Below are 24,715 nucleotides of genomic sequence, written 5' to 3'. Positions count from 1 at the left end.
CAAGCCTCCACCCACAAATACACCCATGAGGTCATGGATGCCGAGGGCACACAACTTTGTGCATTTCACCTGAGACCAGGAGAGCCAGGCTGCAAGAGTGATTGGATTTGCCCAGAGCTCAGGTTTCCCACAGGTGCAGGGTTGCCATCAACTGCACTCATGTGATGCTCAGTTTCCCGCCGCAACATGTGGTCAGATATGTCAACCGTAAGGGATTCCATTCACTGAATGTGCAGCTGAATGTGTGACTAAAAAAAATGCATCCTGCAGGTCTGCGCACAGTTTCCAGGGAGTGTGCATGACTCCTATCTATGCTCTCAGTTGGTCACAGATCCCTGACATCTTCCAGGGTCCAAAAAGGCTGCAGGATGGGTCCTTGGGGACACGGGCTAACCACAAAGGACGTGGCTGATGACACCCGTGCAGTGGCCTCAGATTGCAGCAGAGCGACAGCATAAGGAGGCTCATGCTGCAACTCGCAATTTGGTGGAGCAAACCATTGAAATGCTGAAGATGAGGTTCTGGTGCCTGGACTGGTCTGCTGGGGCCCTGCAGTATAGTCCACAGAGGTTGTCACGCATCGTCACCTGCTGCGCCTGCAACTGGGGGAGGAACTGGCTAAGGAGGCGACACGGGAGCTGGAGGTCTCCTCTGAAAAGGAGGACATCGACGGTCCTCGAGCTGTGGAGCTGTAGCTGCTGGGATCACAGGAAGAGGGGATTTGGATGGACTTGACACTCCCTGAGTCACTAGGGTAGATGGTCCCGGGGTGTGCTCCTGCTGATTCTCCCTATGGGTGCCCAAGGACCCCTGGCTGACTCCTTAGGAGAAGGGGTAGCTGGAGTGAGATCAAGCTGCGCCGCACCCCTCTCATGTATTTACTGTTGAAGGCCAACCATGGCACCAGCAATGGAGTGCAGCCCACGCAGCAGTGCAGGAGCAATGTCCTGGACCAAGGTCTCAATGGCGGCTGCCATCCTACCAGTGTTGACCTCGGTGCATTGGAATGCTGGCACTATCACCTCAGCCTGAAAGTGGACGGACTTCTCTATCGTGCCTTGCAATCTAAGGAGTGCGGTGGACATCCTTTCCTAATATTCCAGAGCTTGCCTTTGCAGCTCCAGCAACTGTGACATGACCGAATCCAGACGCTTGTCATCTGACTCTGGCCTCCAGCAGTCTTTCGAGTGCCAGAAATCTGGGAAGTCCCTGCCGTTGCCTTCTGTGGATCAGAAAGTGCAATGTGCTCACCAGATTGTGATCCTGATGCTAAATCTAGGTCCCACCAAGGTGTGTGTCTCTGTGCTGGTGGATGGTGGGGTGAGTGCTGTGACAGGAGTTCAAGGAGGGTGCCTTCAGATTCTTCTTCAGCAGTTTCTTCGGGGCCTGCTTGGAGGCCCTGGGTTGTGGACTCTGTTAGCTGTCTGGCAGATGTGCCTGAGAAAGCAAGAAGAGATAATTAGTACATGGCAATGGCCTATGAAATAGGACACATCAGTCACAGCATGGTTTGAGGCATTTGCTTGTCATTTTAATTCTACATTCTGCTCCCAATCTGACCTTTCTATCCATGGCATGCTAGTGTTCCAGTGATCTTCAATGCAAGTTCAAGGAACAGCACTTCACCTTTCATCCCGGCACTCTACGGCCTTCGAGACTCAATACTGAGTTCAACAACTTTAGATCAGAACCTCTGCCTCATCTTGTGCTGTGTTCTTTATTAATTCATGGGGGGTGGGCATTGCAGGCTAGGCCAGCATTTATTGCCCATCCCTAGTTGCCCTTGAGAAGCTGGTGATGAGCTGCCTTCTTGAACTGCTGCAGTCCGTGTGGTGTAGGTACACCTACAGTGCTATTGGGAAAGGAGTTCCAGGATTTTGACCCAATGACAGTGAAGGAACAGCGATATATTCAAAGTCAGGATGGCGAGTGGCATGGTGTTGAACTTCCAGGTGGTGGTGTTCCCATGTGTCTGCTGCTCTTGTCCTTCTAGATGGTAGTGATTGTGGGTTTGTAAGGTGCTGTCTAAGGAGGCTCAGTGAGTTCCTGACTGAATAATTTAATAATATTAAAGTCACTTTCCTTCAATAAAATTGCTACTAAGCTGGAGAGTAGCTGCTGCAAAGAGAAAATATATTTTGATTTTGCCCATAATGGTTTTTCATCTCTCTAGAATGACATAGCTTCTGATTCCATCGGTGGGAATGAAGAATATACTTTGTGCCAAATGACAAGCCGCAATTCTTCAGGTAAACTGGTTATATTTTGGAGTGTAGAATTAGGTTTACATACACTTGTTTCTCACAGCACATGTAGAAATTGTCTTGTCTCATGTTGCGCAGATGGAGGGTGGGTTAGGAGCCACTGAGTGGTAAACATGGCTTCCCATAGGAAGGAAGACTCTTGTGCATCTCCCAGAAGTCAAATTAGATATAATGTTGGTTAGCATCTGGGCTTAGATTTCCTGCCCGTGTTCTTTCATTGAAAATAGTGGCTGACAAATGGGAAGTACCAAATATGAAACCCGGTGTACAAATAAAAGGGACTGTACGTACAAGGTAAAGTGATGTGTTTCACTGAATGCAAAATCATGAAGTACTACTTATTATTGCATGTTGGTATTCTTCACAGTTCCATCCTATGCTGATTTGCAATATTGAAAATAAAACAGGAAATAAAGCTGAGTATGTGGAGAGAGGAGCTGGAGTATAACATTTAAGTCTAATTGTTTCTTTGCCCAAAGCTCACCCCATCAGAGGACAAATCAGGAATGGGAACCCTGATTAGTTTTCCCCTTCCCTTCCCTGTCTCTAAACTAATTACGCTAAATACAATGTAGTAACCTCTATCCTCACTCTCCCTTTGGTATGCTGAGGTACAGAAGTACTGCATAAATTAAGCAATGGACCTGGAATCTTCTGAACTTATATGCATATGCCATGTGGTACATTTAACCACTTGTCCATTAGAAGAGTCACCCTTATTCATTGCATTTGGTTGTAGATAAATTAAAGGTCATTATCGTTCATTAGAAGTTTTACATTTCTTTATTGAATCTGAAGACTAAGGAAAGGCATAAGTTGCTAGTAACGAACAATTGGGATTTTATCCTAAACAGGCTCAGCATCGATGTATTATTCTGTGTTGAAAAAGAATTGTGATTTACACCGAAAGATGTATGTGCAATTGTAATATTCGTGCTCCTGCTATACAACACAGTTGTAGCGCTTGTGGTTTGCTTGTACTCCTCCAACATATCTTAGATATTCATATTTCTGAGAAGTGTCATTTTTGCCTCAAATTATGATAAAGTTGGAATTCTGGAGGTAATCCAATTTTGCAATTCTCTGCAGGAGGTGTCAATCAAGTTTGCACTCTAAATATTGGCAAGAGACATAAATGACCCCATATTGGAGCTGAACCAGCAATGTCTGGAGTTCTAAACAATGCCTGCCCTACTTTTTTGTGCACTGTAAATCACAATGTCTGGTATCTGACCCTGCATGGGCGTGCCGAAAGACAGAGGTTGACCAAAGATGAACATTTCTTTGCAGATAAAGAGATGAGAGTTGAGACGCCAGAGAGTCTTAGCCATCAGTCATCTGGATACAACTCACTGCTATCAGCAGATGAATCGCCCAAAGCAGCAAACATCAATTCATTATGTCTGACAGAAGTCACGAAGGTAAGCAAAATTGGCAAAGGTTTCCTTCAAATCTTTATAAGGTCAGAAGAACATGCTAATATTAAATGCATTTTTATTCAAGGCTTTTGTGTCATAAGTGCAACCAGCACTAAAATGCAGGAGTGTGAACTGAATGTTCAAGGTGAAAAGGCCAAGAAAAATTCTGAATACAGCTTTCCAACTCAAGGGCATTCATTCAGATTCCTCTTTTAAACAAAAGGGAAAAGAAATCATTGGACAGTTATATCTTCGCTTGACACAGACATAAATAAAAATAAAAGATGATTTCCTGTGACACTGCACACAAGTAGTCAAGACCAAGGACACTTTTAGGTCAGGTAAGGTTAAAGGGCAGGGAGATAATTGAACCAAGATGGTGGAGGGAAGAGAAGACAGATGGGATAGGGAGAAATGACAGGGAAAAGACAGCAAGGAAGTTGACTTTGGGTGGGGTGAAAGAACAGGGGATGGTGAGAGGAAGAGGAGAAGGGAGTGAGGCCAGCTGAAGAAGGAGGGGAGATAGAAAAGGATGAGGAGGCAAAAAGATTGCAGGGGTGCTTTAGAGGGAAAGAAGGAGTTGAGGAGACAATGGGAATGGATGATGGCATCAGAGGAGGAAAGAGGGAAGGGAGGGGAAGGGTCTAGGAACATGGGACTTAGCACAAGAATAGGCCATTCCGCCCTCTGAGCCTGCTCCGCTGTTCAATAAAACCATGGTTAATCTGATTATGATCTCAACTCCACTTTCCTGTCTGACCCCCATAACCCTTGACTCCCTTGCCTAGCGAACATCTGTCTAACTCCACTGTTTTCCAGAGAAGAGAATTCCACTTAGTAATGACCCTCTGAGAGAAAAAAATTCTCCTCATCTCCATCTTAAAAGGGAGAACTCATATTCTTAAAACTATGTCCCCTAGTTCTTGTCTCTCCCACAAGTGGAAACATCCCCCCAATATTTATCCTATCAAGCCCCCTCAGGATCATTTATATTTCAATAAGATCACCTCCCATTTTTCTAAACTCTAATGGGTATATGCCCAACCTGTTCAACCTTTCTTCACAAGATAAGCCCCTCATCCCAGGAATGTGTCTAGCGAACCTTCTCTGAACTACTTCAAATGCAGTTATACCTATTTTAAAATAAGGAGACCAAACTGTGCACAGTATTCCAGATGTAGTCTCACCAAGGCACTGTACAGCTGCAATAAAACGTCCCTACTTTTATATTCTACTCCCTTTGCAATAAGTGCCAACATTTGCCTTCCTAATCACTTGCTATACCTGCCTACTAGCTTTTTGCGATTCGTGTACCAGGATACCCAGATCCCTGGGTATCACCGAGTTTTGCAATTTTCATTTAAATAGTATACTAATTTTCTATTCTTTATGTCAAAGTCAACAAGTTTATATTTTCCTGCACTATACTCCATCGGCCAAATTTTTGCCCACTTACTTAACCTGTCTATATCCCTTTGCAGAATGTTTACCTCTTCTTGACAACATACTTTCCTGTCTATCATCAGTTAATTTAGCTACCATATATTTGGTCTCTTCATCTAGATCATTGATGTAGATTTTAAATAGTTGAGGTCCCAGCAGTGACCCCTGTAGTAACTATAGTTACAGTTTGCCAATCCGAAGAATACGCATTTAGACCTCCCTCTGTACGCATTTAGCCCTACTCTCTGCTTCCTATTAGCCACCCAATCTTTTATCCCTGCTAATATTTTACCCCCTACACCATGGGTAAAATTTTCCCCCCATTGGCGTGGGGGGTGGTGGGGGAGTGTGAGAGTGGGCGACCCTCCAATCGGCACCCCCAATCGGGGGTGCGCCGCCATTTCTCATGGGTGGGCCAATTAAGGGAGCGCTTGCTCCCTGTGCGGATAGGGCTGGATTGGCAAATGCAGAAGTGCGCTCCTCAGGGAGACCGGTTCCCAAAGTGAAAAAGTTATTCTTTGGAAAATTTCATTTACCATTGATGCCCCCTCGTGATAATGTCACATGAGTTGGGACATGGACATAACTTTAAGTAAAAGTGAATCTTAATTTTTTAATTCAGTCATGAAATCTCATCCCACCTGTGGATGAGGTTTCATGCTTTTTCAGGTGGCCACCAGCATTCCTGACCTGCCCACCAACCTTAAGGTTGGACGGGCAGGTCCACTAATTGCTTTAATTGCTTTTTGAATGGCCTCATTAGGCCATTGACAGGTCAGAGGTGCACAGCTGACTGAGCTGCGCCCCTGACGACCTGAAAATGCAAATGACGCGGGATGATGTTGGGAGTTCTGCCTGATGTCATTCCACGTCATTTTATGCGTTGGCAAGTGGGCCCCGCCCCCGCCCCCACCCGCTGACGGGAAAATTCTTGCCCCTGTAATCTTACCTTGCATAGTAACCTTGATATGGTACCTTATCAAATGCCTTCTGGAAATCCATGTACACCACATCTACATGGTCCCTCTTTACCTGCCTTGTTTGTTACTTCCTCAAAAAACCCTAATAAATTAGCTCAACGTGATGTCCCTTTCACAAAACCTTGTTGAATCTGCCTGATCAAATTATGATTTTCTAAGTATCCTGCTATAATCTCCTCAATAATGGATCCTAGCAACTTCTGGAAAAGGTGGAAGAATGAACATACAAATGTACAAAATAGGAGCAGAAGTAGGCCATTCAGCCCCTCGACTTGCTCCGTCAGTCAGTAAGATCATGGCCATTCTCTTTGTATTTCAAGTTGTGGGGAGGCAATGGCGTAGTGATATTGTTGCTGGACTAGTAATCCAGAGACCCAGAGTAATGCTCTAAGGGCATGGGTTTGAATGCCGCCACGGCAGCTGGTGGAATTTGAATTCAATGAACATCTGGAATTAAACGTCTAATGATGACCATGGAACCATTGTCGATTGTTGTGAAAACCCATCTGGTTCACTTATGTCCTTTAGGGAAGGAATCTGCTGTCCTTACCTGGTCTGGCCTACATGTGATTCCAGACCCACAGCAATGTGTTTGACTGTTAAATGCCCTCTGGACAAGGGCAATAAGGGATGGGCAATAAATGCTTGCTTAGCGAGCAACACCCACATCCCACATGAATAAAAAAAAAAGTTCCACATTTCCATTGACCCCCGATAACCTTAGATTCTTGTTAGGCAAGGGAATCAATCTACCTCTGCCTTCAAAATATTCAGTGACCCGCCTTCTGAGGCAGAGAGTTCCAAAGTCACACAGCTCTCCGAGAGAAAAAAAATTCTCTTCATCTCTATCCTATAAGGACAAGCCTTAATTTTAAAACAGTGTCCCCTCGTTCTGGACCTGCCTAGAAGAGGAAGCACCCGTTCCACGTCCACCTTGTCAAGACCTTTCAGGATCTTATATACTTCAATCAAGTCACCCCATACACTTCTGAAATCCAGTGGAAACAAGCCTAGCCTGTCCAACCTATTCTCATAAGATGACTCACTCATTCCAGATATCAATCCAGTAAACCTCCTCTGAAGTACCTCCAATGCATTTACATCCTTTCTTAAACAAGGAGACCAAACTGCACACAGTGTTCAAGATGTGATCTCACCAATGCCCTGTATAACTGAAGCGTAACATCCTTACTTTTATGTTCAATTTCTCGTAATAAAGGATAGCATCCCATTAGCCTTCTTGATTACATGCTGTATCTGCATAGTAACCTTTTATGACTCATGCATGAGAACACCTAGATCCCTCTGCATCTCGGAATTCTGCAGTCACTCTCTATTTAGGTCATGCTCTGTCTTTTTATTTTTCCTGCTGAAGTGAACAACTTCACATTTTCCCACATTACACTCCATCTGCCAGATTTTTGCCCACTCACTCAACTTATCTGCAAACTCCTTATGTCTTCACAACATACTCCCCTACCTATCTTTGTGTCTCTGTGGATTAGGTGCCTTGGATTAGGAAATAATGGTGCTTATGTCCAGCGTCAGTGCATAGCATGGGCCCATGTAATCTTACAATATAGTACATGGTTCCTGTAAATATCACAACATCTTCATATATTAGTCTTTTTCATGATTAAATTAACCTGTTTGTTGTACCTTGAGCTCTTCCAGGTCTGCCTATAAACATCTCTGTAATGCCTATCTCAGAACCTGCAAGATCAGTCTCCTGACCCAATACAGCTGGATGCTCCTCCAACCCCTTTACCACCTCTTGTTATTACCACAGCCCTCTCACAAAGACCCTGACTGGAATACTGCTGCACTGCTCACAGTCTGGTGCCCAAACCCTAGAATTGTAGTTGCCTGGATTGTCAGAATTTTCTTCTCTGGGCTATTAATATGTCTCCTTAATTGCTCAGACAGTTCCTGACTGCTTCAATTCAATGGAATTGTCTGACCTACATCTACCTCTCCTCTCCCCACCACACTACCTCTCCCTCTAAACCAGGAAATCACTGGATATCCCATGGCATTATTAGAGGGAGAGTCGATCATTTAGATCTTTGCCCCTTTTAATTCACCTTTGTACCCTTCAAACTGGTTTTCTAAGAGCAGAAGTTAGTAATATTCCCCAGGCACCATACCAATGGTTCTTTAACAATAAGTTAACTTGCTACCTTGAAGAAGCATGACCTATACTTTAACAGCAGAATAATACTTAACATGATTCAGCTTCTTGGCCTTCTACGATAGTACAACCTCTAATTTATTGAGAGTACAGATTGCATATTGTTTGCATGTGGGAGTCTTATCTGTATTTCAAATAAACATTAGACTTTAACAGTGGTGCTTCTTTTGTGTCGGCTGTGTCACTGCGAATTAGTACCTCAGAATTCTAAGTGGTAGATGCCATTTTCATAGTGTGTCCCATTGGTTGATGTGTAATTGTTGGAGCCTGTAATCCTGGCAGGTGTCATATGGGTGACGCATGATCTGTGGACAGCCTTCAGTCCCGTTTTTCTAACTTCGCCCCCATCTCCCCCAGACCCAAGTGACTGTTCTGGTAGACTTCATTTATATATGAACAAAAGTGGGCTTTCTTTATTGAACAGTATTTCAGGTCTTGCTTTTTATTGTGTGCTCCATATTGATTTGTATGTTAACTGCAGGTGCTTCTTCCAAGTCAAAAAGGTCTGCTTCCTTCCGAGCTACATTGCACCACTTTGCAACAGTGTTTGACAAGAAAAAACAAAGGCTATGTACTTAATGTTGACAACTTCTTTATCCTTTGAGAAAATATTCCCTATACACTCAATCAGCCCACAGGCTCCCTTTTGAAAGAGCTTTCTTTCATACTGATCTGAGCTCAGTTTAACGAAAGCTGTTTGCAAGATGCATGAAAAAATATTATCAGTATCTCCTGAAATCTGCTATACCTCTCCTCAAGCAGCATATCTGATTTCATTAGCCTTTTAATTGTTTTTTTGTACCTGGCCACTAGCTTTTAGTGATTTCTGTATTTGAACCTCTAAATCTCTCTGCTCCTCTACACTTTCTAGTTTCTCACTGTTTAGAAAATAAGCTGATCTATTGTATGTCCAAAATGGATGACCTCACACTTCTCCACATTGAACTCCATCTGGCATTGCTTTGCACATGCACTATCTATCAATGCCCCTTTGCAACTTTCTGCTTCTATCTACTCTATTTACTCCGCTAGATAACTTGATACAATTGGCAAATCTGGATCTCTATTCCTTCATCAGACATTTAAAAATACAGTGAAAGTCTGGGGCCCCAGTACAGATCCCTAGAGGACAACACTAGTCATAACCTGCCAATTTGAGCACATACCAATTATCCCTACTCTCTGTATCTTACTTTCAAACTAATTTCCTACCTATGTCAATAGGTTGCCTTCAATTCCAGGTGCTTCAATTTTTGCTATGCCTTGTGGAAAGTTGTCAAAAGAAAGTGCTTCCAGACATTTTCCAAGCTGTGAGATCTCGAAGTGGAAAATGTGCAATGGGACATCCACCGAGTGTTTCAGCTTAAACTTTCACAACTAATCAGCTGTGCAAGCAACTGCCTACCTAGCAGGCTGCCTCTGGGAGCTAGAAATTCAAAATAGAGCAGAACTGGTACTGAAAAAAATCTACTGTCCATCAAAACAATTCCCTTTTTTAACTTATGGAACACTCAATAAAAAGAACTCTGATCTGTGTTGATGTAGTAATGGAGGCACTCCTATGTGAAGTGGGTACATGGAGGGCTGCCTTTTAGCACTTGGGAAGATGTGACCATCGGTATAAATGCTGCCTCCAGCATTTAGCCTCTTTGATGTACTTTATTTGAAATGGACTGAATTACAAAAAATACAATGGTCATCCTGGGTAATGGGCTTCAGTGATATTCATTCCAAATGACCAACAAGTACCATACCCCATTGTGATGTGGAAAATTCCATTTGCTTGGGAACGGCAGAAGATGCCTGTAGAGAATGCATTCCTGGGAGAGGCAGTGGTGAATTTGGTTGCAAGGCATGCTGGAGAATCCCTCCATAAAAAAGTATTAGAGCTACTCCCCCTTTATTTTCTGGCATTAGAGTTATCAGCAAAAGGAATGAAAACTTGGGGGACTGTTGGAGACAGTCAGATTCTAAAGAAGAGGCAGTAAGAGAAAGGCCGAAGACCTGAAAGCAAGGTAATGACAAAAGGAAGTAAGTTAGCCCATGAAAGGGATAGGGGCAGGTAGCTTATTTTCCCATGTTTTTGAGAAGAGAAATGATTTTGAGGTAAGTAAGTGGAATTTGCTTTGATTGTTACTCTACTTTCATTTTCCATTGAAGTAAAACTACTTAATGACCTTGTTTCAGAAAAGTTTCTCTATCCACCTCCAAAAAGGTTGGAGATGTACATGTGAGGTCATGTACAAAATATATGATATCAAGTTCTGAACACAAGGGAAGGTTGTGGTGGGGTTTGGTAGTAGGTGGGATAGAAGTGTCCTATTGTTATGTCTCAGCGTTACACTATCATATAATTAGAAATTGAGCAATACAGGCACACTCCTGACATAAAACACTCAGGGTTCGAATAGAACTCCCACCTTCCTCTATTTATAGTTTTACTATGTTGTATACATGATAAATGAAGCTAATTCCATTAAAAAACAGCATTTGCTTGATGGACCTGCTGGTCTATTCCTGCCTGTCATTTTTATGTTTCTGAGAATTTTTTATGCTTTGCTATTTGAGGGTATGTCCTGTATTTTGCAGACAGAGGCAATGAAACATAAGGTGGAAAGGATAAGCAAAATGTAAGTATTTCCCTTTTGTCACTGAAATAATGAGAGCTGCTGGTTCTATATTGTGTTCCACATCTACACTTTCATAAGTTTGTTCATAATTAGGTTTTAGGACAAACCTCAGCAAATATGGCAGCATTATCCTTAATTGCTATATTTTCCCTACATTACAATCGTGACTACACTTCAAAAATTCTTAATTGGCTGTAAAGCGCTTTAGGATTTTTTGAGGCCAGACTATATAAATGCAACTTATTTCTTTCTGCTTCATCATTTCCTTTTATTCCCCTGCCCTTCCTCTCTTTTTCTGTCAAAAAGTGTATCCAGTTAAAATTGAATTCTTCTTCATTTACCTATCCATCATATATTAATGAGGATTCCCACCATTCCACCAGGGAAAATTACTTGTGTTACTGCCCCTTATTGCAATGATTCTCAGGAGGTGCTTGATCGCCCAATGTATTTTTTGGGATGCACTCTCAGTTTTTGCTGTCAGCAACAGATCCTCTGTTGTCTCTTATAGTTTAAAAAATACAGCAGTTGTTTCTGATCAGTACTGTGTTAGCACAGATTTGAAATCTTCCTGCGTGAATTTATGACTTAGGATATCATTGTAGTTTTTCAGTTTTGTTTTATTCTACAAATTTCTCATGCCTTTTGAATGGATGCCGTTTTGACTGATAACCTGGGTCACTTTTTAAAAATAAGGGGTCGCCCATTTAGGACAGAGGTGAGGAGAAATTTTTTCTGAAGGTAATGAGTCTTTGGAACTTCCTTCTTCAATAGGCAGTGGAAGCAGAATCTTTGAATGTTTTCAAGGCGGAAGTAGATAGATTCTTGATAAACAAAGTGGTTATCGGGGATAGGCAGGAAGTTACAGTCAGACCAGCCATGGTCTTATTGAATGGCTGTCCGTACAATCTATTTTGGTTAGATTGACAAAAACAAAAATACCTGGAAAAACTCAGCAGGTCTGACAGCATCTGCGGAGAGGGATACAGCTGACGTTTCGAATCCGTACGACCCTTCATCAGAACTAAGACATATAGAAATGAGATTAAATATAAGCTGGTAGAGGGGGGTGGGACAGGTAGAGCTGGATAGGGGGCTAGTGATAAGTGGAGGCCAAGAAGAGACTGCCAAAGATGTCATAGACAAAAGGATAAAGGGGTGTTGACGGTGGTGATATTATCTAAAGGATGTGCTAATGGGGACATTGAAGGATAGCAAGCAGGACAAGGTAGTGGCAGATGGCCCAGGTGGGGTGGGGGGAAGGGATCAAAATGGGCTAAAAGGTGGAGATGAAACAATTGATCGAAATAAATTTAAAAATAGGAGGGAAAAGAAAAATACATTTGTTCAAAAAAAAAAGATAAATTATTGGAAAAAGGGGGATCGGAAAGGGGGTGGGGATGGAGGAGAGAGTTCATGATCTGAAATTGTTGAACTCAGTATTAAGTCCGGAAGAGTATAAAGTGCCTAGTTGGAAGATAAGGTGCTGTTCCTGCAGTTGGCGTTGAGCTTCACTGGAACATTGCAGCAGGCCAAGGATGGACATGTGGGCATGAGAGCAGGGTGGTGTGTTGAAATGGCAAGCAACAGGGAGGTCTGGGTCATGTTTGCAGACAGACTGAAGGTGTTCCCCAAAGCGGTCACCCAGCCTGTGTTTGGTCTCTTGAATGTAGAGGAGACTGCATTGGGAGCAGCGAATGCAGTAGATTAAATTGAGGGAAGTGCAAGTGAAGTGCTGCTTCACTTGACGAGAGTGTTTGGGCCCTTGGACGGTGAGGAGGAGGAGCGAAGTAAAGAGGCAGGTGTTGCGCTTTCTGCAGTTGCATGGGAAGATGCTGTGGTAGGGGGTTGAGGCGTAGGGGTTTGAGGTGTAGGGGGTGATGGAGGAGTGGACCAGGAGGGTATCCTGGAGGGAACAATGATCCCTGCGGAAAGCTGCCGGGTGGTTGAAGGGAAGATGTGATTGGTGGTGGCATTATGCTGGAGTTGGCAGAAATGGTGGAGGATGATCCTTTGAATGCGGAGGTTGGTGGGGTGATAAGTGAGGACAAGGGGGACCCTATCATGGTTCTGGGAGGGAGAGGAAGGTGTGAGAGCGGAAGCGTGGGAGATGGGCCAGACATGGTTGAGGGCCCTATCAACCACCGTGAGTGGAAAACCTCGGTTAAGGAAGAAGGAAGAAGTGTCAGAGGAACTGTTTTGGAAAGTGGCATCATCAGAACAGATGCAACGGAGACAAAGGAACTCCCCCCTCCACCCCTCCATCATTTTCACGTGATCCATCACTGACACTTCCCTTCCCTTCCTTGACCTCTCAGTCTCAATTTCTGGTGATAGACTGTCCACCAATATTCATTACAAACCTACCGACTTCCACAGCTACCTCGACTACAGCTCCTCACACCTTGCTTCCTGTAAGGACTCCATCCTATTCTCTCAGTTCCTTCGCCTCCGTCGCATCTGTTCTGATGATGCCACTTTCCAAAATTATTCCTCTGACATATCTCCCTTCTTCCTTAACCGAGATTTTCCACCCACGGTGGTCGACAGGGCTCTCAACCGTGTCCGGCCCGTCTCCCGTGCATCTGCCCTCACACCTTCCTCTCCCTCCCAGAGCCATGATAGGGTCCCCCTTGTCCTCATTTATTACTCCACCAGCCTCCGCGTTCAAAGGATCATCCTCCGCCATTTGCGCCAACTCCAGCATGATGCTACGACCAAACACATCTTCCCTTTTTGGCGGCTTTCAGCAGGGATCGTTCACTCCGGGACACCCTGGTCAATTCCTCCATCACCTCCTACACCTAAGCCCCCTCCCACGGCACCTTCCCATGGAACCGCAGAAGATGCAACACCTGCCCCTTTACTTCCCCCCTCCTCACCATCCAAGGGCCCAAACACTCCTTTCAAGTGAAGCAGCACTTCACTCAATTTAGTCTACTGCATTCGCTGCTCCCAATGCAGTGGCCTCTCCATTGGAGAGACCAAATGCAGGCTGGGTGACCGCTTTGCAGAACACCTTCGGTCTGTCCGCAAACATGACTCAGACCACCCTGTCGCTTGCCACTTCAACAGACCACCCTGCTGTCATGCCTGCATGTCCATCCTTGGCCTGCTGCAATGTTCCAGTGAAGCTCAACGCAAACTGGAGGAACAGCACCTCATCTTCCGACTAGGCACTTTACAGTCTTCCAGACTTAATATTAAGTTCAACAATTGCAGATCATGAGCTCTCTCCTCCATCCCCACCCCCTTTCCGATCCCCCTTTTTCCAATAATTTATAATTTTTTTTTACAAATATATTTTTCTTTTCCCTCCTATTTTTAAATTTATTTCGATCGATTGTTTCATCACCACCTTTTAGCCCATTTTGATCCCTTCCCCCCACCCCACCCCCATTAGGGCCATCTGCTACTAGCTTGTCCAGCTTACTACCCTTAATGTCCCCATTAGCACGTCCTTTAGATAATATCACCACCGTCAACACCGCTTTGTCCTTTTGTCTATGACATCTTTGGCAGTCTCTTCTTGGCCTCCACCAATCACTGGCCCCCTATCCAGCTCTACCTGTCCCACCCCCCCACTCTACCAGCTTATATTTAATCTCATTTCTATATGTCATAGTTCTGATGAAGGGTCATACGGACTCAAAACGTCAACTGTATCCCTCTCCGCAGATGCTGTCAGACCTGCTGAGTTTTTCCAGGTATTTTTGTTTTTGTTCTAGATTTCCAGCATCCGCAGTATTTTGCTTTTATCTTTGGTTGGATTGACGCCAGTTAAGTCCCATTGTGACTACCACCACATATCGATTAATCCTAAAGTGGGGGAACATCGAGAAGTTGGTGATCCTGCTATATGGGTGTCAAAGAAAATGATATTTCAGTATAGAAATCTGTGTAATCCAATGGCTATGATCATATACTATTTGCTTTTAAGCAGTACCTTTAACATAGAAATATGTCCCAAGGCGTAGTCAGTCAAAAATGAACATCTTTCCTTTTTTTGTTTTCCTTCATTTTTTTTTCCAGAGTGACTGAAATTACTTTAAAACCTGTAGAAAATATCATAGACTCATCGATGTTTACAGCACAGAAGGAGGCCATTTGGCCCATCATGTCCATGCCGCCCAACAAAGATCTGAAGTAATCCCATTTTCCAGTGCTTGGCCCATTGCCCTGGATTTACCACTTAAATGTTTCGAGAGTTTCTGACTCAACCACCCTTTCAAGCACTGAATTCCAGAGTCCCACCACCCTCTGGGTGAAGAAATTTCCCCTGAACTCCCCTCTTAGCCTTCTACCTCTTAGCTTAAATCTATGCCCCCTAATTATTAACCCCTCTACTAATGGATAAAGTGCCTTCCTATCCACCCTATCTATATTCTCATAATCTTACACACCTCTATTAGGTCCCCTCTCAACCTTCGCTGCTCCAAGGAAAAAAAACCCAGCTATTCCAATCTTTCCTTGTAGCTCAGACCCTCCAGCCCAGGCAGCATCCTGGTAAATCTCCTCTGCAGCCTCTCCAGTGCAATCATATCCTTCCTATAATGTGGTGACCAGAACTGCATGCGGTACTCCAGTTGTAGCCTAACCAGCGTTTTATACAGTTCCAGCATAATTTCCCTGCTCTTGTATTCTATGTCTTGACTAATAAATGCAAGTACCCCTTATGCCTTCTTAACCACCTTATCTACCTGTCCTGCTAGCTTCAGGGATCTGTGGATATGCACACCAAGGTCCCTCTGATCTTCAGTACTTTCCAGAGTCCTACCCTTCATAGTGAAATCCCATGCCTTGTTAGCGCTCTACAAGTGCATTATCTCTCACTTTTCCGGGTTGAATTCCATTTGCCATTGCTCTGGCCACCTGACCAGTCCATTGATATCCTCCTGCAGTTTACGGCTGTCCTCCTCACTATTTACCACCCTACCAATTTTCGTGTCATCCGCAAACTTCTTAACCATACCCTGTCCATTTAAGTCCAGATCGTTTATATACACCACAAACAGCAAGGGTCCCAGCACCAAGCCCTGTGGAACCCCACTGGAAACAGACTTGCAGCCACAGAAACATCCTTCTGCCATCACTTTCTGCTTCTTGCCTCTCAGCCAATTTTGGATCCAACTTTGCTTTGGATCCCGTGGGCTCTTACTTCCTTGACCAGTCTGTTACAAAGGACCTTATCGAAAGCCTTGCTAAAGTCCATGTAGACCACATCAAATGCATTGCCCTCATCAACACTCCTGGTTACCTCCGTAAAAAATTCAATCAAATTTGTCAAACACTACCTTCCCTTAATCAATCCACGCTGACTATCCCTGATTAACCTGTGTGTCTCCAAGTGCATATTTTCTGTCACAAACAAAAACAAAAATATCTGGAAAAACTCAGCAGGTCTGACAGCATCTGCAGAGAGGAATACAGTTAATGTTTTGAGTCCATATGACTCTTCACCAGAACTAAGGAAAAATATAAAAGAGGTGAAATATAAGCTGGTTTAAGGGGGGCTGGGACAGGTAGAGCTGGATAGAGGGCCAGTGATAGTTGGAGATTGCCAAAAGATGTCATAGACAAAAGGACAAAGAGGTGTTGACGGTGGTGATATTATTTTCTGTCCTTCAGAATTCTTCCTAGTAACTTCCCCACCACCAAGGTTAGACTTACTGGCTTGTAATTTTCTGGTCTATTCCTTCCTACCTTTTTAAATAATGGGACAATGTTAGCAGTCCTCCAGTCCTCTGGCACCTCACTTGTGGCTAGAGAGGATTTGAAAATTACTGCCAGGTCTCCTGATATCTCTTCCCTTGCCTCCCTCACTAGTCTGGGATACATCTCATCTGGGGCCTGTGGATTTATCCATTTTAAAGGTCGCTAAACCCTCTAGTACCTGCTCTCTCTCTATGTTAATTTCCTCTAATATTTCACAGTCCTCCACCCTGATGTCTATACCTGCGTCATCCTTTTCCATTGTGAAGACCGACGCAAAATATTCATTGAAGACTGTACCCACATCTTTCGGGTACACACACAGATTACCTCTATAGTCTCCAATTGGCCCTACTCTTTCCCTAGTTATTCTTTTGCTCTTCATATATGTAATAAACCCCTTTGTGTTTTCCTTTACTCTATCCACCAATGCTTTCTCATGTACTCTCTTAGCTTTCCTAATTTCCTTTTTAAGTTTCCCCTCTGCACTTTTTATACTCCTCTAGGGACTGTTCCATGTTGAGCCCTCAGTATCTGCCATAAACTTCTCTTTTTTTCTTAATCCTAAACTTTATGTCCCTTGACATCCAGGGTTCTCCAGACTTGGTGTCCCCCCCCCTTTGTCTTTACGGGAACATATTTGCCCTGTACTCTCGCTATTTCCTCCTTGAATGCCTCACACTGCTCTGTCACAGTTTTATCTGCAAGTAACTGCTCCCAGTCCACTTGGGCCAAATCATAGCTCATCTTAATAAAATTAGCCTTTCCCCAGTTTAGAACTTTTACTTCCGGCCCAACTTTATCCTTTTCCATAACTTTACTAAATCTAACTGAGTTATGGTCACTGTCTCCAAAATGCTCCCCTACTGATATGTTTCCACCTGCCTGGATTCATTTCTGAATATTAGGTCTAGAACTGCCCCCTCCCTTGCTGGGCTTTCAACGTACTGGCTAAAAAAGTTCTCCTGGATGCAACTTAAGAATTTTTCTCCCTCCCTGCCTTGCACACTAAAACTATTGCAGTTAATATTAGGCTAGGTAAAATCCCCCACTATTACTAATTTATTATTCTTACACTTATCTGAAATTTGATTACATATTTGATCCTCTACTGACTGTTTGGGAGCCTATAGTACACACGTGTGTTTGCCTCTTTTTTGTTTCTTACTTCTACCTGCTTGAGTATAGACTAAATGTCGATAGACTAGATCCTCTAGGTGCTGCTGACTGCCTGTCCCACAGTCCTCCTCTTGCACTCTCCTCTAGGTGCTGCTGACTGCCTATGCCAGGGTCCTCCTCTCTCAATCTCCTCAGTTGTATTATTATAGTACCTGTTTCCAGCCACCGGGTAGCGCAAGTTTCTATACCGATACGTCATTTTACTTAACAACTGCAACTAACCAATGAGATAAAAACAAAAAATTGCGGATGTTGGAAATCCAAAACAAAAACAGAATTACCCGGAAAAACTCAGCAGGTCTGGCAGCATCGGCAGGGAAGAAAAGAGTTGACATTTCAAATCCTCATGACCATTCAACAGAACTGGGTGAATCCAAGGAAAGGGGTGAAATATAAGCTGGTTTAAGGTGGGGGGGTGGGTGGGGGGAGAGAAGTGGAGGGGGGTGGTGTGGTTGTAGGGACAAGCAAGCAGTGATAGGAGCAGATAATCAAAAGATGTCACAAACAAAAGAACACAGAGGTATTGAAGTTGGTGATATTATCTAAACAAATGTGCTAATTAAGAATGGATGGTAGGGCACTCAAGGTACAACTCTAGTGGGGGTGGGGGGGCATAAAAGATTTAAAAATAATGGAAATAGGTGGGAAAAGAAAAATCTATATAAATTATTGGAAAAAACAAAAGGAAGGGGGAAGAAACAGAAAGGGGGTGGGGATGAAGGAGGGAGTTCAAGATCTAAAGTTGTTGAATTCAATATTCAGTCTGGAAGGCTGTAAAGTGCCTAGTTGGAAGATGAGGTGCTGTTCCTCCCGTTTGCGTTGGGCTTCACTGGAACAATGCAGCAAGCCAAGGACAGACATGTGGGCAAGAGAGCAGGGTGGAGTATTAAAATGGCAAGCGACAGGGAGGTTTGGGTTATTCTTGCGGACAGACCGCAGGTGTTCTGCAAAGCGGTCGCCCAGTTTACGTTTGGTCTCTCCAATGTAGAGGAGACCGTATTTGGACCAACGAATGCAGTAGACTAAGTTGGGGGAAATGCAAGTGAAATGCTGCTTCACTTGAAAGGAGTGTTTGGGCCCTTGGACGGTGAGGAGAGAGAAGGTGAAGGGGCAGGTGTTGCATCTTTTGAGTGGGCATGGGGTGGTACCATAGGTGGGGGTTGAGGAGTAGGGGGTGATGGAGGAGTGGACCAGGGTGTCCCGGAGGGAACGATCCCTACGGAATGCCATCGGGGGGGGTGAAGGGAAGATGTTTTTGGTGGTCGCATCATGCTGGAGTTGGCAGAAATGGTGGAGGATGATCCTTTGAATGCGGAGGCTGGTGGGGTGATAAGTGAGGACAAGGGGGACCCTATCATGTTTCTGGGAGGGAGGAGAAGGCGTGAGGGCGGATGCATGGGAGATGGGCCGGACACGGTTGAGGGCCCTGTCGACGACCGTGGGTGGAAAACCTCGGTTAAGGAAGAAGGAGGACATGTCAGAGGAACTGTTTTTGAAGGTAGCATCATCAGAACAGATGCGACAGAGGCGAAGGAACTGAGAGAATGGGATGGAGTCCTTACAGGAAACGGGGTGTGAGGAGCTGTAGTCGAGGTAGCTGTGGGAGTCGGTGGGCTTGTAATGGATATTGGTGGACAGTCTATCACCAGAGACTGAGACAGAGGTCAAGGAAGGGAAGGGAAGTGTCAGTGATGGACCACGTGAAAATGATGGTGGGGTGGAGATTGGAAGCAAAATTAATAAATTTTTCCAAGTCCCAACGAGAGCATGAAGCAGAACCGAAGTAATCATCGATGTACCGGAGACAGAGTTGTGGAAGGGGGCCGGAGTAGGACTGGAACAAGGAATGTTCCACATACCCCATAAAGAGACAGGCATAGCATGGGCCCACACTCCTTTCAAGTGAAGCAGCATTTCACTTCCAACTTAGTCTACTGCATTCGTTGCTCCCAATGCGGTCTCCTCTACATTGGAGAGACCAAACGTAAACTGGGCAACCGCTTTGCAGAACACCTGCGGTCTGTCCGCAAGAATGACCCAAACCTCCCTGTCGCTTGCCATTTTAACACTCCACCCTGCTCTCTTGCCCACATGTCTGTCCTTGGCTTGCCGCATTGTTCCAGTGAAGCTCAACGCAAACGGGAGGAACAGCACCTCATCTTCCGACTAGGTACTTTACAGCCTTCCGGACTGAATATTGAATTCAACAACTTTAGATCTTGAACTCCCTCCTTCATCCCCACCCCCTTTCTGTTTCTTCCCCCTTCCTTTTGTTTTTTCCAATAATTTATATAGATTTTTCTTTTCCTACCTATTTCCATTATTTTAAAATATGTTTAAATCTTTTATGCCCCTCCACCCCCACTAGAGTTGTACCTTGAGTGCCCTACCATCCATTCTTAATTAGCACATTTGTTTAGATAATATCACCAACTTCAACACCTCTGTGTTCTTTTGTCTGTGACATCTTTTGATTATCTGCTCCTATCACTGCTTGCTTGTCCCTATAACCACACCACCCCCTCCACTTCTCTCCCCCTCACCCCCCACCTTAAACCAGCTTATATTTCACCCCTTTCCTTGGATTCACCCAGTTCTGTTGAAGGGTCATGAGAACTCGAAATGTCAACTCTTTTCTTCTCCGTCGATGCTGCCAGACCTGCTGAGTTTTTCCAGGTAATTCTGTTTTTGTTTTGCAACTAACCAATGCTGTGCGTTTGTTACTGAGGTATATCTGTGCAGCACCACACTGTGGAAGAAACTAAGAACTACAACAGGAGTTATTGCACCATTCACCTTTTGTAACAATCTTGTGTTAGTTCACCAGGCTGCAAATACATGCCTGATCCTCAGTGGGATTGAAAAAAACAAATGGGTATTAAACCAGTGTAATTTCTGATCGTTTTATAGGTGAGTTATTGAATGAGGCAATTCTTGAGGGAGAAAAAGATTAGCATTGTGAGATGGTGTAGCTGCGTGAAGACTACATTTTATGGCACACGGGGAGAAGCATCTGTCATTTTGCTGAACTGTTTTGTAATAAAATTTTAAGGACATACACTTTGGAACGTTCAAGATAAAGTAGAGTTCTGTAACTGTAGGATTTGATTCATGCTGACCTAGGAGCTATTTGTTCAAAAAAACAGTTATAAATTTGTGCCGACTATCATGGCACTCTTTCCTGTGAGTCATCTAGGTTGTGGGTTCAAGTCCCACTGTAGGACTTGAGCACAAAAATCTAGACTGACATCCAATTCAGTACTGAGGGAGTGCTGCACCAGTGGAGCTCTCAGATGACATGTTAAACCAAGGCACAGTCTGTCCCTTCAGGTGGACATTAAAGATCCCATGGCACTAATGCAATGAAGATCAGGGGAGTTATCCCGCGTCCAGGCCAATGTTATCCCTCAGTCAGCATCACAAAAAAAAATTATCTGGTCATTATCACTATACTGTTTGTGGGAGCTTGTTGTGCTGTGTTGCCACATTTCCTACATTACAATGGTGTCTACACTTCAGAAGTACTTCATTATTTGTAAAGTGCTTTAGGACATCCTTGGATTGTGAAATGATGCAAGTTTTTCATACCTTCAGTCCTTCCTTGTTAGTTACTTACAGTTTTGTTCTCGCAACACCTTAATCCAAAATCTGATTTGACTTCATCGTATTTCTAAAGTATGCAGATTCTCAAGAGTGGGAAGCAGAAGTTGTTATTAACTGACCTTTTTATTTTTCCCCCAGGATTGAAGAAACTACAGAATTGCTTAAATGTACAGAAAGTTCAGCTGACAATAATGCACCAAGTCCTTTATTGTCCCAAAAGCAAAGTACTACAGATGCTTGAAATCTGAAATAAAAATGGAAACTGGAAAGGCTCAGCAGGCCAGGCAGCATCTGTAGAGAAAGAAACAGATTCAGGATTCAAGCTCATGAGCTTTCAGCAGCACTAGTGCTGAACATTTTATTTTGCCAATTTTGTTTATAAACTATAGTATTTGTGGTGATAAAATTGAGAGTATATTTTTGCACTCTTTTATTTTATTTGAATGTTTAACTTTTTCACCAACATTGAAATTCTTATGAGCGAAGTATTTGCAATATTACTGTATAGGAGTAATTTCAAACTGTCAGAAGCTACAATAACAGTTGTCCAGAGTAAGGATGAAATTTGTGAAGAAATTATATATTTAACCTGTACAAAGTTATGTGATAGGAATAAAGAGGAGCTTTTGATTTCTGTAGATTTTGCTTTTAGTACTATGGCCATTGTGTACTGTTGGCTCCATCTAGTGTTAACTTATTACACAACCAGAAATAATGAACTGCAGAGTAACCTGTAGTGTCCCGCACAAATGAGTGTTGTCTTTTATTTGCTCATTCAAATTATCTCTTCTTTGCTTTACAATGCTCATCTTATGTTTTTGTTCAGATAGAATTCCTTATTTTACACTGTTCTAATCTCCTAGCAACCAACAGAGGTGGAAACCAACAAAAATTTAACCTTAACTGTTAGTAAACTTAAAACAATGTTTATTTTTTCTTTTACTGACCAGTCCCAACCTTAGCTCAGTAGTAGCACTTTCTGTGCAGTATTTAAAGGAGTGCTATGATGTTGAAAGTGCCACCTTTCAGATGAGATGTTAAAAGAGAGGCACCACTTGCCCTTTTAGGGGATGTAAAAGACCCCACAGCACTATTTCAAGTTCAAAGTAAAATATTGCAGCTGTTGGAAATTTGAAACAAAAACAGAAAATGCTGGAAAAACTCAGCAGGCCTGACATCATCTTTAGAGAGAGAAACAGAGTTGACTTTTTGAGCCTGTATGACACTGCAGGCATATGGACTCGAAACATCAACTCTTGTTAACATTGACCCCTCAACCAACATCACTGAAACCATATATCCCATTAATGGCTTAACAAACTGGCTGCTGTGTTTCTCTACATTGCAGCAGTGACTATTTCAAAAGTGAAATGCTTTGGGATATCCTGATGGTGTGAAAGACGCTACATAAATGCAATCATGCTCATTGTTTCCTTTTAAAGAAGATAGAAACTGTTGATGGTTTTGAACATAATATGCTACTTTTTAAAAAACGAACAGTTGCATTGGCAATGTCTAATTTTTATTTTGTCTATGCAAACATTTAATATGGAAGTCCTGCATGCAGGAACATCAAAATTGTAACTTTACCTCTACCTCAATATGATATTGGTTAGTTAGTGAAAGTGACAAAGGAAAGGATGTTTTACAATTTGTCTGGGTCTGCTTTTTGGATCAGTATGATCTAACGATAGAGACATTGATGGATTTAGTCCTAAAGTGGGGCAAGCAAGAAATCTAAGGGTAGGGGAAGATCCAGGAATTAGTGACCATGAACAATAAAAACTTGAATTTGCACAGCATCTTTACTGTAGAAAAGCATCAAAAGTTATATCATCAAGGCGTAATCAGACAAAAATGAACATCGGGCCAAAGGAGCAGGGGTGACCAAAAGCCTAGTCAAGGAGGTGGATCTTAAGGATATTCGAAAAAGAGATAGAAACATTTAGGAAGGGAATTTGAGATTGTGGGGCTAGACACAACGTTTGGCTGCCAATTGTGAGGAAAAAGGAGGGGAGGAATGCAGAAAATGCCAACATTGATGGTGATGTAGGATTAGAGGATGCTATGGGGGAGGGGTGAGACCACAAAGGAATTTAAGTGTGAATGAGAATTTTAAATTTGACACATTAAGCGATACGGTACCAATGTAGGCCAGCAAGAACAGAGTTGGGTGGAATGGCATAAAGTAGAAACATAGAAAATAGGAGCAGGAGTAGGCCATTCTGCCCTTTGAGCCTGCCCCACCAGTCATTATGATCATCCAACTCAGTAGCTTTCTCCCCATATCCTTTAATCCCTTTCGCCCCAAGAGCTATATCTAACTCCTTGAAAGCATACAATGTTTTTGCCTCAACTACTTTCTGTGATAGCGAATTCCGCAGGTTCACCACTCTCTGGGTGAAGAAATCTTTCCTCATCTCAGTCCTAAATGGTCTACCCTGTATCCTCAGATTGTGACCCCTGGTTCTGGACTCCCCCACCATTGGGAACATCCTTCCTGCGTCTACCCTGTCTAATCCTGTTAGCATTTTATAGTTCCTATGAGATACCCCCTCGTCTGAACTCCAGCGAATATAATCCTAACTGACTCAATCTCTCCTAATATGTTAGTCCTGCCATCCCAGGAATCGATCTGGTAAACCTTTGCAGCATTCCCTCTATAGCATGAACACCCTTCCTCAGATAAGGAAACCAAAACTGCACACAATATTCCAGGTGTGGTCTCACCAAGGCCCTGTATAATTGCAGCAAGACATCCCTGCTACTGTACTCGAATCCCCTCGTTATGAAGGCCAGCATACCATTTGCCTTTTTTACCACCTGCTGCACCTGCATGCTTACCTTTAGCAACTGGTGTACGAGGACACCCAGGTCTTGATGCACACTCCCCTCTCTCAATTTATAGCTATTCAGATAATCTGCCCTCCTGCTTTTGTTACCAAAGTGGATAACCTCACATTTATCCACATTATACTGCATCTGACATGCATTTGCCCACTCACTCAGCTTGTCCAAATCACACCAAAGCATCCCTGCATCCTCACAGCACACCCTCCCACCCAGCTTTGTGTCATCTGCAAATTTGGAGATATTACATTTGGTTCCCTCATCTAAATCATTAATATATATTGTGAATAACTGGGGTCCCAGCACCGATCCCTGCGGTACCCCACTAACCAATGCCTGTCATTTGGAAAAAGACCCATTTATTCCCGTTCTTTGTTTCCTGCCTGCCAACCAGTTTTCTATCCATCTCAATATACTACCCCCAATCCCATATGCTTTAATTTTA

At 43.5% G+C, this 24,715-nt stretch overlaps 1 protein-coding gene across 3 annotated transcripts in view; it reads left to right on the top strand.

Annotated features, from left to right (window-relative positions):
- Positions 1-22,058, top strand: part of cep44 (centrosomal protein 44) — a 122,462-nt gene extending 100,404 nt beyond the window's left edge. For all 3 annotated transcript variants that reach the window (XM_041185424.1, XM_041185422.1, XM_041185423.1), the window contains 4 exons: positions 2,174-2,249; positions 3,555-3,685; positions 10,886-10,926; positions 21,559-22,058. In XM_041185424.1, coding sequence (XP_041041358.1) covers positions 2,174-2,249; positions 3,555-3,685; positions 10,886-10,926; positions 21,559-21,661 — 351 coding nt within the window. In that variant the 3' untranslated portion in view covers positions 21,662-22,058. The remainder of the gene's footprint in view (positions 1-2,173; positions 2,250-3,554; positions 3,686-10,885; positions 10,927-21,558) is intronic.
- Positions 22,059-24,715: the final 2,657 nt, after the last annotated feature.

Source organism: Carcharodon carcharias, chromosome 4, assembly GCF_017639515.1.
Source record: "Carcharodon carcharias isolate sCarCar2 chromosome 4, sCarCar2.pri, whole genome shotgun sequence".
Classification (NCBI taxonomy): Eukaryota; Metazoa; Chordata; class Chondrichthyes; order Lamniformes; family Lamnidae; genus Carcharodon; species Carcharodon carcharias.
This window is presented reverse-complemented; position numbering and strand designations above follow the sequence as displayed.